We start from the raw sequence: 18,048 nt of genomic DNA on the forward strand, positions 1-18,048 counted from the left end.
ACAGAGAGGGGAGAGGAAGATCCAAGTGGGGTGAGATTTGTGTTTGGATTCGTATAATTTTTTTGCTGGTTGCCTGGGCCATCACCCATTCCTGTCCTGTGGAGCAAGATTGATCTGTGTTGGAAAGGTCATCATGATGCTGCTCTCCACAGAGCTGGCACTTCACATACCATTTCATGATTAATGCATTTGTGTACTGATTCTATTGTAAAGCTCTTCTCCTTACAGTATGGGAATATACCTAAAAGGAGGTATGTGTTGAAAAATCAAGGTACCACTGTCAAAGTAGGAAAACAATGTTTGGTTGTTTGCCGAGCACAAGACTGCCCTTACTCGTTGCACAGCTCATTTGCATGAGATCGACCTCAGATGCAGTTGTGAGTCTCTGTGTGTTGTGGAGCAGAATAGCTTTGGGCCGTTTTGGGACAGGAGTAGAAAACCTGCTGGGATGGCTTAGAAAGAGTTCTCTGTTACCTGCCCTGTCCTTTCTAAATGAAGAAACCAATTTGGGTTCGTCTGCCAGTTTCAGATGTTGCCTGTTCTGTTCACTGTGCATTTTAAATATGTTGTTGCTGTCCTCAGTGGGGACTCAAGGGCTGGATGTGCTTGTTTTGAAATCCCTCTGAGGCTTACTTAGACTCTTACAAAATCCATCCCAGACATTAGTGTAAGCGTGTTGGCACTGCCTGGCTAGTAGGACTCTGAGATTGTTTCTTTGATTGCTCATTCATGAGCGTCTATTAAAAGATTACTTGTCTGTTAGCCAGGTGTATGGCCCGCCTGTGTAATGTTGTCTGTGTGTGTTGTCCTGGCTGGAGGGAAGTGGTTTAAACAAGCTTCGAGAACTGATTGACCTGTGTGGAAACAGACAGCACAGATATGTCGTAATAGCCTTCCCGCTTCGACAGACATGACTAAACAGACTTCGACTGTTCTGAACAGTGAAGATACTTGCCAGGGTGTGCAGGGTCCCATGCAAGTTCCAGCTTGTTCCCAACTGGTAGAGGAGTTTTTCAAATTGTGCAATAATATTTTAGCTGTTTGTGTTTTCTTCATCTTATGGTTTATTCAAGAACTTTTCAAGGAGCGCCTTAGTCTTCGCACAAAGAAGAACGTTTCCAGTCTTCTGATTTTTCTAATTCTCTGAGAGCAGTATTTATGTGGTCAACAAAGCAAACTTTGTTTCATATGAAAATAAAGCAAGAAAATCCAGTGATGCTTATTCATGACCATGATAGTTTTCCTGCCATCATGACTCAGAAAGAATCTGAGAATCTCTGCTGAGACTTTTGCTTTAATATGGAGCTTGTTGAATATAAGGTTAGCGCTCTCAAGTGACAGTCCACAGGGTGTAAACGGAGCTGAGGGCTGACACTCTGTAACTGATGTCAGCGGGAACTTTTTGCTATCAAATTAAATAACACAAAGAACAGGAAAGTCATTAATACCGAGAGGGTACCAACAAAAACTCTAAAGGAAATAAGATACGTTCACCATGCTAAAAAGTGCATTCACTGAGGCTCATGGACCTATGTTAAGTAGTTAAGATCTGTAACTGGACCATCTACCTCTTCTAGCAGGGTGGCTTCTAGTGGGAGAAAATTGTGTTGTCCTGAGAGTGGCCGAATAGTGATTTACCTGCTGAGGTAGGCTGCCAAACTGGATACATATAGTGTTTTTCTCCAGTGAACCTGTTTGCTTTTGGTTGGGCTACCTTCACTCGTGTCTATCTGTTTATTTAATGGATAGGGATCAGAAAAATGTTGTGAAGCTATTGCGTTTAAAATATCGAACACACTCAGAAGAAACTACTTTAGACAATTAAGCATATGGATCCAAACCTGAGATATGATTGTTAATGGATTTTTTTTTTAAACCCTCAATATTGCTGGTTATTTTTCTGGAACTTTTCTTGTTGTTGAAATTGTAATTTAGCTGTATTACCACAAAGGCAGAGGAATACAGAAGTTTCCATGAGCAGCTACTGCCTTTCATCACTGAAGTCACCCAGAGTGACAGTATTTAGACATCCAATTGCCAGGAAATGACTACAGCAGACTATGGGAGCTAATCATTTAGTCTTTCAGAAACAGTTATTAAATACATTGCAGAATCATAGAAAATTCAGAGTGAAAGGGAGCCTCTGGAGGTCATCTCATCCATCTTCTTCCTCAGTGCAGGGCTGAATCTGTGGGCAACTTGCTCCAGTGCTTAGCCACTGTTCCTTGACGGGTTTTTCTTACGTCTGATCAGAATTTCCCTTGCTGCAGCTCGTGCCCGTTGCCTTTTGTCCGTTCTGTATGCACCCCGCTGAGGAGTCTGCGGCCTGATTCCACAGTCAGTCACTTGCTGGAACAGGGAGAGAGAAAATACTTTACTAGGCAGTTGTATAAGTATCTAACATGATGGTCTTTTATGCTTTGTACTCCCTAAATTTCTTGTTAAACTTTTATCCTCAATTCTAAAAAGCTAGTTTAAATCAAAACCAAGCAAAACAAATTAAAAAAAATGTTTTCATAAAGGATTTTCTTGTATACTTTACTGTTGGATACTTGGTCTTCTGTTTATTTCGGCTTTGGATCCTTTCATGCATTTATTTATATGCAAAAAATTAAATTCCATTTGAATTTAAAAAATCACATCTAGCTTGGGTTTGAAGCATCTGATCTAATATGCTTTTTATTTGTTTAAATCATTGGGGTCTCGTAAGTTTTTTGACTTGAAGTGTAATCATAAGAAATTTGTAATTCCAATAGAAAAAGTTTTATAAGATACTTTTAAAGAATCCAAAATGCAACATTAAATCTCCCTAAAGGGACTTATTGAATTGACATCTTATACTGGAGAAAGAAGAAATTACATTTTTTGAGCTGATCAAAAAAGACCTAATTCTTAAAGAAGATAGTTCCTTTAGGTGAACTGTATGTGAGTAGGAAGATTTTTTCTATCCTTTCAGAACTTTTATGTACCTGAAGAATGTCCTCTCAGTATCGAGTACTGATTTATAAAAATCACAATTCTGAATCTAGATCTAGAAGATAAGACCTAGAATAATTTATAAAGGTTTGCTGTGCTTAGTTTTGTTGACTACGTAGTCTTATCAGTGGAAGAAACAGCTTGTGACTTGAAGACAAAAGATAACTTTGCTTCATCTTCAGAATGAAAACAGAGCATGGCTCAGCCAGGAATCATTGTATTAAATGTTGTGTGGAAGGGTAACAAAAAAAAAAAGTTCCTGTTTTCAAGTTCCTGTTTTACTGTGTTTTAATGCCAAAAGAAATGAAATTCATTTCTTACATAGTTTGAAGCTGTACTGACAAACTGTTCTGCTTCAATGGCCAAACTTAGTCTAGCCTATCAGTTGTTTCTTTGATGAAGCATGATGAATCAAGTTTTGAGGAATATAAAAGGACGAGTTACCAACTGTATGCTTTTTGGTTGAAGATTCATCCCCTGTAGATAGGGCAGTGTGGGAGAGTGCCCTGTGGAACTGATAAAAAATAGATGAGTGCACAGGTGAAGCTTTCCCTAATTGCAGGATGAGCTGTAGTCTGAAGCTTGGGCTAGGAGATGGCTTGTGCTTCACAGAGAAAAAACATACAGTCAAAGACAAAGGGTTTGAGATACATAGAGAATAGGTTGTCATCAGACAAATGCAAACAAACAAGCAGAAGATTTGTAGCTGGAATAACAAGTAACAGACCTACACGATAAATCTGTGCTTTGAATGGGATTGATGCATTTAGCATAGCTCTCAGCACAGTGAGAAAATTCGAGGGAATTTAATGCAGAAGATGATGTGGGCTTTAACAAGGACATCTGGACAGACAGGCAATGTTAAAAATGTTTGTGAAACACTTTAAAATTGTTTGGATATGTGGCTCAAAGAAAGGCAGAATCTAATCCGATATCCAGGATGGTTTAAATTACCAGGATGGAGAAAAAGGGAGGTGATTTCAAAGGGAGAAATGACTGCTTGGTGCTTAACTAATACTTTCCCGCTCCCAGCTGCAGAGCGGAGACACCAAACTGCATTTTTGTCTCTTGAAAGCCCTTTTCCTCTGTGCTATTTTCATAGTGTCTGAGACCCACAACCTTGGCATGATATGAGTGTAATTCCCATATAGCTTTTTAGAAAATCTCACCTATTACCAGTAATAGAAAGTGGGGAAGAACATTATCTCTGATTCTGAGGAAATCAAAAGCTCAGTTTCGAGTTACAACAGATTTTTGCTATTTCATTGTGGAGAGAGAGAAGTGTTTCAACAGAGCTGTAACTCGTTCGTTTATCATGCTAGAGGAGAAATACCGGAATTGCAGAAGAGCTTTCAGAATAAGTTTTATGATAAAGTAGCAGAGATTTGAAAGGCTAATCTAAGAGGTGTGCTCTGCTCTATAGAACATAGAAAATTATATCACTTTTCTGAGCTCCCACTGAGGATGTTTTGGAAAAATAATCGTCTGGGGAAAAATCTACAATGTGCTAGTTTTCTTGTTTTGTTTTGCTTTATAGACCTTCTCCTTTATGCAGTAAATGAACATAGCACAGACTTTCTGTGAGGATATTCGTTAGAGCCAGAATATGTTATAAAACTTTGGTGCAAGTCAGAGGGGTAAAGAATGAGGTGAAGGTATATGGAGTTGCAGGCCAGAATACAGCTTTTTAATGGGCACAGTGCAGCAAGAGTACACACATTTACACAAAACAAGATCCAGGAGGTGGGTCATATATTGCCAAAGTAAAGACATGGTTGATCAGAGTAGTTCTTGTAAGACGTTTATTTTGGATAGTGTCATTTGCCTGCCTGAAGCCAACATCGTAGTTATTCAAGACAATCTTCTGTTTCTCGAATTTAAACCCAAACATTTAAATTAACATTTGGAGAGTGCTCGTCAGAAACTTCATCATTTTAAAAGGAGGAGTTGCAAACAATAGCTTGAAGTTTCAATTATTTACAGAGTAGCTTTTGTGTTTTGGTTTATATCAAGTCTTCAGTTTTCCTCTGTGTAATAGATGGACTCACCTGATCCTTACGATTTCTGTTTGTTATAAGCTCTGTAAGGAACTGAAGAGCTTTATGAACTGAGTAGAATAAGAGAATCAGCTTATTCGCTACTGAAAAGCAAACTGTTTTTAAAGTACGGGATGATCTTAAGTATTTATAAATGAGCATAAGTTTTGAATATTGCCTGAAAAGGAAGCATCACTCACAGCATATCATCAAATTGCTGCTTGAGCCTGTCCCTCTTGGCACATCAGGAAAAGTGCAGCCTGGTGAAATGCCAGCACTGCTTTCTACTGCAGTTTGTTTCCTGGGGATTTTTCTCAGCTGAATGCTGTTGTAACCTGACATCTCTTGGCTCATGCAACCTGCTGGGTATCACAGCATGAGAAGATATGCCTGAGGGCCCTGCCGTATTTTACACTTTTATGTTTGAACTAAAACACTTTATTATTCAAAGTGAGGCAAAGTAATTTTGTATGTATATTTTTGTTCGTTCTTTGGAGGAGGAGGTGGTGGTGAAGTGAAAAAACTGATATTTAAGATAATGTAAATGTAGTACAACAAAGAAGAAAAGCATGTGTTAATAGTGCAGAAGATCTGTTGCCTGTTTTAAGATGAATTTATGGAAAATTCATTTAACAGCCTTAGTCTATATTCCCATTTCAAAAACATCCGAACTATATTCACAGCCCAGCAATCAAACTTTCAAAAGTAGCTTCTCACACTGTCGCTCACAGTGGGATTAACGTGTTCTTTCTGCAGTCCCTGTTGATCCTATAACTGAATATAATTGCATTCATATAATATGCAGAAAGATCAAAGCAGTCCCATATGGGGGGGAAAGAGCATTCGGAGCCAAAACGAGCTGTCTGGCTTGTAAGCGATTGGAAGCCTTTGCTACAGCACATCTGCTATGTACTGCGCATTGCAGAGTGTGGCATGTTGCATAGTTCATGTTACTATGATACTGTAGAAATGTTGTAAGTAACAGTGCTTTTCTAAGCTTGTCTAGACTAAATAGACTTTTAATAAAAAGATTGTTTTGTGCCAGATAGATTACACTGGAGGGGCTGAGCTTATTTCCCTTTTTTTCGGAGAAGGCCTCCCATTGGGTGCCAAATAATGAAGTACAACAGAATGGATTTGATTTTGAATGGGTGAACAAATTGCTGTACTCAGAGAAACAAATCACCTGACATCCTTGTGCCATCTTTGAAACTTTTGTGCCATCCGGTTTAAATAAAGTTCACCTACAGAGTCGACAGCTAATTAGAATATTGTTTTCTTACTGCACTCTGGGAATGAAAAAGAACAATAGGAGAGCGAGTGGGTTTCCGCTTTCTTAAAATAGGCCTAGCAAGACACAAAAAAAGAAGGGGGGGATATTAAATATGGAGATTTGCTAGCTAAGTTGCATAGAAGTATTTGCAGAAGATTTGTTAGCCCAACAGATGTTGAAATTAACTGGTCAGAAAGTCAAAAGCAGTTCTGAAAAGGATGAGAGAATCCTAAGGGTCACGTAAGACCCTCCCAGCACAAAACCTGCACACAGTATTCTCAAAGTTCGTTTGTTCAGTTGTTTCCGTATTAATGGCAGTGGTTAGCATAAAAATAAGTCTGACAGTTGCACAAACTTTCAGTTGAATCTGGGCTAGACTTGTGGCTTCAGAGCTGTTACCTGAGTCACTAAAGGGTTTTTTAAGTAAACTTGAGGCTACCTATATTATGTAGAAAATTGTGCAATGCATGGGCATAGGAAATTCTTTGAGTGAGGTGATGTGCTTGGCGAAGTCTGTGTTTGCTGGTACACCTAGTGTTTTCTCATGTTAATTTTCTATCCATTTGAAACAGTAGGATTTTAGTAGGTCTCAGCTGCCTGTTGTATCTAGAACATCTCTCGCTTTAATAGCTAATCATTTTACTAGTTGTGCTCTTTTACTGATTTTTGCAATTTTCTGTGTAATATTTATTTTTATCCTATTTGACAAATGGAAAAAAATAAATTTGGAGGAAAACTGACATACAAGATTTTAATACCTATGCATTTATCTTCTCTAAGGTTTTGGACTGCATTAAATGAAATAAAAATCTGGTTATTACAGTATTATTTATGTGTTCTAAGACTGCAAACCTTCTTCCTTTAATCACTCAGTTTCAACTGGTGTCTTCAGAAATCATTTTAGTTTGTAGCTATATGACGAACCTCCTCTCTCCATAAGGGAAAGACAGGAAAAGTTTTCAATAGCTTCTTGAGGCTTCCTTCTCCAGGTAGCGGTGTTGTGTATACAGCGCATGGATCTCCTCAGAAGCAATGATGAGGTCAGTGAGGTCACTGCATAACTCAAATTTTATTAAAAGAACATTTTGATACTTTTTCAAGTTTTCTATTTGTTATGTGTTATATACACTGCACTAGAGGAAATACGTTTACACTAAAGATACATGCAAAAAGCCCAGATAAGGTGATATAACAAAAGGTGGGAAATCTGCATCAGTTTTTCTGCTAAATATTATTTTCTGGTAATGGGATTTGAGCTGAAATGGATCCATATTACTGAATTCAGAAATACTTAGAGTAATGCATTTTGCTTGTTTCCGTGCTTCACTTTCAAAAGATAGAACACAATTGGTCAAATAAGAAGCTGCCTTAGGCATAGGATTGAGACGTGGTCCAGAGGTGAGTTAAGTGATCTTCCAGTAATGCTTTTTATTATTACAGGATTCCCTGTCTTGTCTGAAAATGGCATATGCACTTTTTAATCAGTCATGAGAACTAGAACATGTTTTGAATATAAGGGCTGTCTGGTTTATTGGGTGAATAGAGCTGTACCTTTATAATAACTTAGACTTCTTAAGCTGCTTACAAGATTGGAGGCAGATGTTGCCTGGTCAGCTATGCCAGTGCTATAAAAAAGCAGTGATGACAAAGATAGAGGGCACAGCCAAAAATATGTGGTGGGTGTGGCTTAATTTGACAAAGGTGGTCCTTGTTTAAAGAGATGATTCATCTCATGCTCGGGAAGTAAAGGAGAGCTACCAGCAGTAGACAATTCTTGAGGATTTGCCTTTCACTGTGTCATGTAAAAGAGGGCTTAAAGACAGGCAAGTTACTGTGTATGGGCATAAGCTACGGAGACAGTTGCATCGTGTGAAGACTTTTGAAAGAGATCGCTAAGTAGCTGTGGGAAAACTGCTAACAAGTAAACTAGGTGGGAGATACTGATAAACAGAATGGAGGAGAAAGGAAGTTGAAAAAGAGGATGGAAGAAGAGGGTTACAAACATCTTTCTGGATCAAAAAAGGCATCCATTTCAGTCACTTATTACTAGTTTGTATGTATGTACCTGACTTGGAATTAATATCGTGAGTTTTCTGGACCAATTCGAGTCTAGATGTCAGCCAGTCCATTTACAGGCAGAAAGATTAGAGCTGGGTGAGTGCTGTAAGTATTAAATGGCTATTACCCTCTTTGACCATGGATCCCCTGCTTGGATGGTCTGTCCATCTTCAGTTAGTTAGGGATTGAGTTGGTGGTTCTATTTATACGTTGTCCTTTTTTTACATGAACCTGAAAGTTCAAAGCCTTTTGCTGCTGCTTTCTGTTTTTTCCTCTACTAACCAGGACGTATGCCAAGTAATGCTTTACAGAACCTATCCTTTCTCTCCCCATACCTCACCCCACCTCCTCATTCAAAATGTTAAATTTTCCTCACTCTGCATCACCTTAATTCCAGCTGAGTTGTGTAACTGCATTCACACCAAACTAATGGAAATGTATACAATTGTAGGGGTGTTTTTTGTTAGTTACCTGTCAGTCTACATTATCTGAAGTTTCTTTGTGTATCCAAACAGAAGCACACCAAAAAAACCCTTTACAAACTCTAAAATTTCCATATAGTCTAGCCAGACATATGGTGGGATTACATGCTAGCCAAAATTGCATCGGTATTTGTTTCTGTGTATTTTCTCATGTGATCTGTAAGTCTTGTTTTTTAAGATAAGATTTACATTTTCTTCTCAAATTTAGGATCTTTCAAATAAGAAATTGTTATACATGGATATATCATTTCACATTTCCCTATTTTTAGGAAGAATGTCTGTTTACAATTGGTTGAGTTATGAACTTTACTAAATGTTTTTGAGTCTTCCAGATGTCAGGTAAGTGAATAGACTTGACGTACTGCAATGAGTCCAGTGTAGAGCCCCCAGGATGATTAGGGGCCTAGACTGTATGACGTACAAGAAGAGGCTGAGAGAACTGAATTTGTTCAGTCTCAAGAAGAGCAGGCTAAGAGGAGAATATATAACTGTGTTCCTGAACTACTTAGTGGGACCGTACAGAGAAAATGGAGCTAGTTCTCAGAGGTGCACGATGAAAGCATGAGAGGTAACAACCCAAAGCTGCAACATGGAAAATTCCAGTTAGATAGAAGGGAAAAAATTTCCGGCATGAGTGTGGTCAGCACTGGAACAAGTTGCCCAGAGAGCTCGTGAAATCTCACAGATGCCCCTGATCTGGCTTCCCCTGCTTTGAGTGGAGGGCTGGACTAAGTGGCCTCCAGAGGTGGCTGCCCTCCAGCCTAGCTCAGCCCGCGCTTCTGTGATCCCATATTAGCACACTGAGTGTACCTTAACTGTGCCTGTGTTTTATACTCCCTTTATTGTTTGTCTGAATTGCTTATTTCTGAAACTCGATTGAATAGGTTGTGTAGTTAACCTTCTGCTCTTTTTTAATCATTAACTGTCAAAGTATGGTTCTGTATGACTTGAAAGCTAGTTTACGAGGTTTAGACAAGAATTATGCATTTCCATGAATTAAAAAGATGTAGTGGAACAAGGCAAGCTGTTGATTTATGGCAGAACAAATAATGTCTGTGTAGTTGGAATGGCAGAGCCTCAGATGTATAGATGGTGATAATTATTCTGAGAGATCAATTTATGCATGTGATCTAGATATCCTGTATAAGTTTGTGGCACCCTTGAAAGCAAGTGTATGTTTACATCTACATTGTGAATTTTTTTCCATGATTTAGAAATATAATGAATATAGACCTATATTTTTTTATTTTTAATGTAAATTCTGGGTGCATCAAAGAAGGAAGATGACTGAAAAATCTGAATATTTGCTGTCATATCCTACAGTATTTTCAGTGAGTTATAAGATCTTTCCATTCTATTTGTCTGTGTTTTTCTTAATACATTCATTTTGTAGTTGTTCAGATCTCATGAGGATTTGAATTTGGACAGAAGTTCTCATTGACTCTGTAAAGGTAATGCTTCTCGTATAAAGTGTCATTTGTCATCTGTGCTAGAAATAGACTTTCAGGTTTTTTTCCAGGGCTAAGAGTTGGTGGCAGAAGTGCATAACCTTTGACTATTTTAACATTTACATTTCTGAAAAAGATTATATGAAGTGAAATACAATCCTGTGAGGTATGATCCTGGGAGTACAGAAACTGGATTTGATTACCAGGGAGTCATTCCCTTACTCTGTTTCTGTTTTCTCTTCCTTTTTGTTTTACTAAATGGATCCACTATAGTTTCTGCTAATAAATTCAAAGGGTTTGTATCAGAGGTAATTATTACTCTGACAATATTTACATTAATTTGACTTAGTTCAAACATGTTCTGATTAGATAGTTGGCTCTTGGTGATAGTAAAACGAAGTATAAAGTCTTGCACAAAATAGGAAAATTAGCGATCATCAAATCTACTTGGTGTGGGGAGGTGGTTTGGTTTTTTTACAGTTTGTTTTCAGTTTTTAAAAGCCTGAAGAAAAGACTTTCAGAGTAGATACTCTGCTGTTAGAGAAACCTCATTCCAACAACTGAGGTACTGTGCTCCCAGAAATGGCCTTTTCAGCCTTAAGGTACTTTTAAAGGATACTTACTGTGAAGGGGGTGAGAAATTGGTTTTGTATTTGCTTGCTTCTGTCTGTAATGTTTTCCTGGTACAACAAGAAACAATAGAAGGAAAAGTGTCTGTGGCATTTTTACAGCAGAAAAACCAGTATGCATTTTTTTTTCCTTTCTTTTATTGGATTGTTAGAGTATATTTGAGACGTAAAAAAAAATTCTTGCTATGAATGTTTGTTTTGACACAATAATCTGATGAAGCACTTAAGAAAACTACTGTAAAACAAAAAAGGACTAATTACTGTTGAGTGCTACTGTTTGTATAGCTCTGGAACATATCGTTAGATAGAGTTTGTCTGTCTAAAAATTTACAGTGTAAACAGAAAAAATCTTTCTGTACTGTTTACTTGCCTTTCTCCCTTTTTGTGTTTAAATATATATTTCAAAGTATTCAGAACCTTCAGGCTGCAGCTCTGCGAGTTATTTAGGAAATGCCTGGCTTCAAGCATCTGAGCTGACTAAGGCTGTGTTCGAAGGAGCTTGCTGACTCTGCGTGTTAACCAACTGCTGCGCTAACAGCTCAAGTGCAAGTAGGCCAGGCAGAGCAGAAAGCCCCTCTTGGAAGAGGATGCTTCCCGAAAGAGTTTGTGACCCCTGGGTCTCAAGGTCCCAGACTTGCAGAAACCTAGGCTCTGGATAAAAAGGTTACAGGTAGAAGTAGATAAGGCATGGACAGAAAATATAACACTAGACATCTGTAGCTTTGACAGAAGGGAGAGCGTTACAGGAACAAGAAGAGATGTCCTGAAAGGGCATGACAAGACTCTCAAACATATCCCAGCAGGCAGGGTGGAAATCAGTGGAGTGACTGAGAGAGGTACTTTTTGCAGTTCAAATGGAAGGTGAGGTGGCTCATTCACATGAGCAGGATTATGGATATGTTGAAGAGTATCATGTGTAAGAGAAGCTCAAAGAATAATAGTTGCTGTTGGTTGGGATCAAGATGAGAGTACCTCATGACCTCAGCCTGGATTTTACTATGGTTATGGGCTGAATTTTCAAAAGGCGATAAAGGGAAAACAAGCATCAGTGGGCGACACCATCATTGTGAAAAATAAAAAGTTGAAGGGATTGGATTGGATTGCAAGGTAGTGAACCATTAGGAGAGGAAAGGCTCTGAAGTTTTCAGCAGAGATGGCAAAGAAGAACTTGTTTAGATATTAGGGATGCGATGTGAGCTAGCAGGCAATAGTTGGGTCTCTAACATGATACAACTAGGATATATACAGGATTCTAGAAGAAATATCCACTATTTCCCTAGATACTATTTAAATAAACTCTTTGATTTTTTTAAAGTTAATTTCTATATAACCCTGATTTTTTTGTGTGTAAGTATATAATTTTTGTATCAACTTGACTGAGAAGTGTCTTGTAGCATAGTCCATAGTTAATCTTTTACATAAACATGCAGTTCCAAGATAAGAGAGTTTAACTGTGTGTTTTCGTCAGAAGCACGCATAAATCCCTGATTCACTACTTGAAACGGTTTCCTTTGGGGTGGCTGTAATGATTCCTGACACCCAGCTATCCCTTCTTTTAGGGATCCCTGTCCCTGTTGCAGGGACATCTCACCTTCTGAAGTACAAGGTACTGAATCTCTACAGTTTATGCTGTGAGGTAAAACAAACGTGGTTTTGGCTATAATTTGATTACAGCAAGTAAGCAGCCACTTCTGCAACTTTAACTGTGTCCTGCACCAGAAATAGAAATCTGTTGGAGAAGAACAGTGGCATGTGGACTGGATGACCATCACCGTAGGATAAGCTCTTGCCACTGGGTGCAAGAGTGAATACTCATTTAGATGCGTTACCTTACTTTCTTAGAGAGCAAAGAAGGTACTTTATTGTACCGTGAGCTATGCAGGCTCTGTCATGTGTCTAGGTATAAATTCAGAAGAAAGATAAATGCTCCCATTATTGTAGGATACTGTTCATGTTGCTTGTTCATTTATGTCTCTTTTTCCTGTGGGAAAGGGGGAAGGGTAAGAAATTGCTAAATGTGTGAAATGTTTGAGATATGTTCAGCTTCATTAAGATAAAGCATAGTGCTCACTGTACAGTAAGTATCCAAAATGAAAGGTGGGTGCTGAACTTTATAGTTATTGTCCCTCAGTCCATACCATGAACTTTAGGAGTTGCATGTTAGAACTTGTATGCATTTAATGAATTCCAAATTGCAGTTTCATTCCTGTTGCTGTTCCTGAAAGATATGGTCAGTGGACCAGGAAGAATATTGAAGGAATCGCAGCAGGACTGTTAATACAGCCTGTTATGTCTAGCTCATTAGAATGCACAGTATATTTAGATACACAGATACACGTATTTTGTAAAGCAAGTCAGACTGCCAGAAGCTCTGATGTATTCTCTCTCTGGTTGAGCATAGAACAAAAGCACAATGCTTAACCCAGTATCTATCCAAAAGCTTGTGTTTTATAGCTATAAAATAATTTAGTTGCCTTAAACATATGCTTGATTGCTTGCCTTGTTTGCTTTCCTCACTAAGGATACATTTCTGAATCAAGGGCTAGGATATGTTAAGTCTTTATTGATTTTAGAAGCCATATGCTGTTTCATATACATAGTGTCTAATTTTCAGCCTTACCTCTGCCTGTAGAATTTTACTCTTTACTGTATTTGGAGCATTTATAATACAGGAAATACTGTGATTTGCATAATAGAGCTATTTGTCTAAGGAGAGTGTAAATTTACATGTGTATGTAAATTTATCTCAGTTATGTGTGGAAAATAGTGAGGGTTGGGTTTTTTTTCTTTTTTTTCTTTCTTTCCAGTGGGGTAACTGTTTTGTGGTGACTGCTGGTAGATTCATGCCAGCAAGAAACTTTCTGAAATCCTCTAAGGATACATTTATGTTCTTGCAAGTTTATTTGTAAGATAAACATTAGTTATCTATTTGAATTACATAGGTTAATCCTAAGATGTAAAGCCACTACAGTATGTGAACTCTTAATTTTGGAAGCATTGTCATGGAAGTTAAATTTCAGGTGCCAGGTATTACTGTTGTAGGAAGGAAGTGAAAAACTCACTATTCAGTAGGTTTTGTTGAACGTGCAATCTGGAACTGTGTAAAATCAGTGACTGGAAACTTGTGACCGGTTAAGTTTAGTACACAGGGTTTTTTTTTCCCATCCTCCCTATTATGTAAGAAAATAATACTTGTCATTTCAAGAAAACAAGTGCAAAAATTCTTCTGTTATCCTGAATAGACATAATTTGCACCTGAAATTGAAGAACTCCTACACAGAAGTTTGACTATAAAAGAGGTACTTGAAGAAACGTGCATTTAGGTAGTCTGTCCAGATTTGTACAAGCTCTGTTAGTTTTGGCAGCTAGTTTATTATCTTCCTATTTTATGACCTCCCCTGTCATTAGCTGTAGCTGCTTGTGGATTGACTTACCCAGGTGTGCTGTAAGACGGAAGAGAACTGAAAACAAAATCTGAATTCACAGCTCGAGTCGGCCATCAGATGCTTGGCAAAATAAGCAGTCATTTTAGACATTGTCTTTTAGGGCTTTCTGTATTTCATGATTTCTGCTCTTAAAAATTTCTCTCTTTTAAGTAATAGCTACAGTTTGCATGGTTATAGACTATATAGTTTAAATGTCTTTTCCTGGTAAGATTTATTGCTATTATTGCCTGGGATGTATTATAATTTAGTCATCGGCATTGGCATTTAACACATTACAACTTCTTATCCTCACTATGTGTAGCTTGTTTTCTTTAAGCTAAGGTGCAGTTGTTAACTTTGGTATCAAATTTTCCCTTTCTGTTTCATGTTCTTCTCTCCCCTCCAAGTGTGTCATTTAGCAAGGCAGCCCTCAGTGAGCTTCAGCATTCAGAGCCTTGGTTGTGACTGCTTGGGAAGCGTGTCTCTGAGACTGTTTATGCTGTTCGAAGGGCAGTTATGCACATGAAACCACCTTACACTACCTGCTTAGTTGCTCTGTCGTTGCAGTAGGGAAAAGTCTGTTCTTCTGGAAATAAGATGATAGTGTAATTTTCAAATATTGAAAAGAAATCCTCAATCCAGGATGTTTGCATAGCGTTTAAATACCTGTGAACTCCAGTTCAGTCCTTTTGCAGATGTTTTTTTAAAGGATTCCTAGAAAAGAGGCATAGTTTAGATAGGAAAATATTTAATTTAAATATAATTCTTTCATCCACTTTCATCCTATTGTTAACAATACTGTATATCTAGGGTCTCAATTCCATGGAGGTTGCCCAGAGAGGTTGTGAAGTCTCCATCCTTGGAGATATTCAAAACCCAACTGGCTATGGTCCTGGGCAGCCGGCTGTAGGTGACCCTGCTGGAGCAGGGGGGCTGGACTGGATGATGTCCAGAGGTCCCTGCCAACCTCAACCGTTCTGTGATTCTGCGATTGGCAGAGGTTACTCAGATAACAAGATACATTTCACAAATAAGGAGTAGTATTTATCACACACTTCACATTATTGCTATGTAAAGCTAGGTACAATTCAAGCCAATATAAAAAATTCTTACTAGTAGTAGGATGGAGAGGGCCTCAAATAGCTTGAAGGCTATGGGCTGCCTGTCCCTGACTGTTAAGACAAAGTACGGAGAACTTTATTCTTCCCTTCAGCTGCAACAGAAAGAAATGACGGTGTGGTTAGGGTGCTTTTCGTACCGTGCGGGATGCAGAGTAATGCAGACATGTACGCGTGTATGTGTGTGTTTGCTTTACAGAAATTAAGGAATTCCTAGGCAGTTCCTGGGTGGAAGCATTCTCATATCGCAAAACTACCAATGTAACTGGCACCCTGAGCAGCCGTTTTGTCAAGCGCACACACCAGCCCGGCGGGTGCACTCGCCTTCTCACCCACGGTGGCAGCTCGGGCCTGAGACGGGGAAGCCCGGAGCCGGGAAACGCTGGCGAAGCTCCTGGTTTCTCTCTTCGGGAGAGAGACGCCTGTTAGGACTGCGGGCTGGCTTCTTTCCCTTTGCCCTTTGAATCCCTTCATGGTGCCTCTTCAGAAGTATTTATTGTGTTTCTCTGTCAGAGAGGAGGATGTGTGATGGTTAAAAATCTGTGGGGTTTTTGGTTTTTTGATTTGTTTTAGTTTTGGTTTTGTTTTTTTCCACATATTAGAGTGGGCTAGTCAAAGACAAACTATCAGTCTGAACTTTGGATTTCTTGCTTTTTGCCAGTTTGAATCATACCGTAAACTCTATTTAAAGGTTTTGTTTTTTGTATTTATTTTCCACATCCTTGACCCTGACTGGTGAGCTGGACATTTCTATTTGCCTTGGCAAGCTCCAAGCTGCTCATCTAGGCAGGATGAAAACTCTTTTTTCCTTTTGTAAACAAGCTGTTCCTTCAGTATTTTCCATAAGGATGTACACCACCATTTTGCAACGCTTCTAGGAACTGAGAAAATCTTGCTGTGCAGAGTTTTCATTTTATGTAGCTTGTAGCACCACAGAAGAATACTTGATTTAATGTGAGTAATAGTTTTGTGGAGTCAGATATGAAGTGCTTTTTTCAGAACATTTCCAAATTGCAGAAATGCAAACTTCGTTATAATAAGATTTATTAAAGTTATAGGTAAATATTCGTTGTTGCCTGGATGGAAATGTTGTGGTTTGTGTTTATTGGTTGGCGCACAGTAGCGCTTGCAGACCCACCAGGAACGTTGCCCCATCGCACTGGGCCCCGCACACACGCGAAGTGCCACTTTGTGCCCTGAAGAGCTTACAGCCTAAAAATAGGCCGGCAGTCTGTCTGTCTTCTGATAGATGCTTTCTTAGTGGTCAGCATGCGAAGTGAGAGAAAAACTTAGTGAGCCACTTTCTGCCAACGCACAAAGTACATTCGGGGACAGATGGCCTGAATTTGAATTTCCACGAGGACAACACGGCGGATGGTGCTCCTTTGTGCGAGGCCGTCCGCAGCGGGCAGGCCGGGCTGCCCCCCGGCTCCCGGGTGCACCCAGGTTAGACAGGTTCGAAATGTGCCAGGTCGGAGGGAAGTTTTAGATACGACTGTAAAATCGGTAGTATGGTAACGTGAAGTGGCAGACCACCTCGGTATATTTTGTTGTTCGTTTTTAATTGTTAAATGTAATGCAAATTTGTCTTGTTTATAAATTGGAAAAAGAGAAGGGAAAAGTTACCTGTACTCCTTTCCATCCCAGAAATGTGAGCTATAATGCAAATTTAAAGATTTGGGAAGGAATTATTTGGATGTCGTTTTCAATTCTCATGTAGCAAAATGAGTTCATGCATCTTTGTATTTTTGTATTGCGGAGGAGAATGCACAGTTGTGGAAGGGAGCTAACTTTATAGACAGAATTAGTTTAGCTCATCTAAAAATTTATAAGTATTACCAAGACTTGACGTGCCCTGATTATCTCTATATTCTCCATTGTAAAATTTTCTATGTAATATACAATTTTTGTTGTGTTGAACTCTGAATGTTTTAAAAATGGTTCAAGTGACATTCAGGACGTGTTTACGTACTGTTGGCTTTTTGCTGGCAGACACAAGCTTGCTGTACGAGTGGTCAGAACCAAATGGGTCTGAGCCAAAGCCAGCTCAAAGTTATGTAGCCATGTTAGTCCTGATCCCAAACTAATACAGTCCTGCCAAGTAGAAGGGAGAGTATTTACCATTAATGTAGCAATGAGCTAAGCCTCCAAAAAGTCATTAAAAAAAAAAAAAACTTGTAAGAGCACCTGCATTACTTTGGAAGAAGAAGCTTGTAGGGTGTTTGCAGAATATGCTCATATTTTGTTTTTTCCAGTTGTGCTTGCTAGTCCATGTAATTTTTTTTTTTTGCCATCATGCGTTCTTTTCCCTGGTAATGAGTATGAATTTATAACATTCATCCTTGTATGATCAGCATCTTAGGATTCCTTGGTGCTCTGTGAAAATCACTCCCTCCCCCCCACAATCTAGAAACACCTAATGAGCATGGATACTAAGCAAAGTAAAAGTACGATTATATCCTACTGCAGAAATAATCTACATGGTTTTTGAATGTATTAAACAAGAAAGAATAGGTTTGTACATAACTTTTCATCTTTATGCTGCTGGTTGAGATTTTAATATTTGACTGGTTGCAAAATCAAGTGTTGGAGAACCATTAATT

General features: G+C 38.7%; 1 protein-coding gene across 6 annotated transcripts in view; it reads left to right on the plus strand.

The window, feature by feature from the left end:
• ATG7 (autophagy related 7) overlaps positions 1-18,048 on the plus strand; it is a 131,442-nt gene that overhangs the window by 103,182 nt on the left and 10,212 nt on the right. For 3 of the 6 annotated variants that reach the window (XM_064518827.1, XM_064518829.1, XM_064518828.1), the window contains exon 19: positions 10,219-10,276. The exons of the other annotated variants lie outside the window; for them this stretch is intronic. In XM_064518827.1, coding sequence (XP_064374897.1) covers positions 10,219-10,266 — 48 coding nt within the window. In that variant the 3' untranslated portion in view covers positions 10,267-10,276. The remainder of the gene's footprint in view (positions 1-10,218; positions 10,277-18,048) is intronic. 6 annotated transcript variants of the gene reach the window in all.

This window comes from Dromaius novaehollandiae, chromosome 12, assembly GCF_036370855.1.
Source record: "Dromaius novaehollandiae isolate bDroNov1 chromosome 12, bDroNov1.hap1, whole genome shotgun sequence".
In the NCBI taxonomy this organism is placed as follows: Eukaryota; Metazoa; Chordata; class Aves; order Casuariiformes; family Dromaiidae; genus Dromaius; species Dromaius novaehollandiae.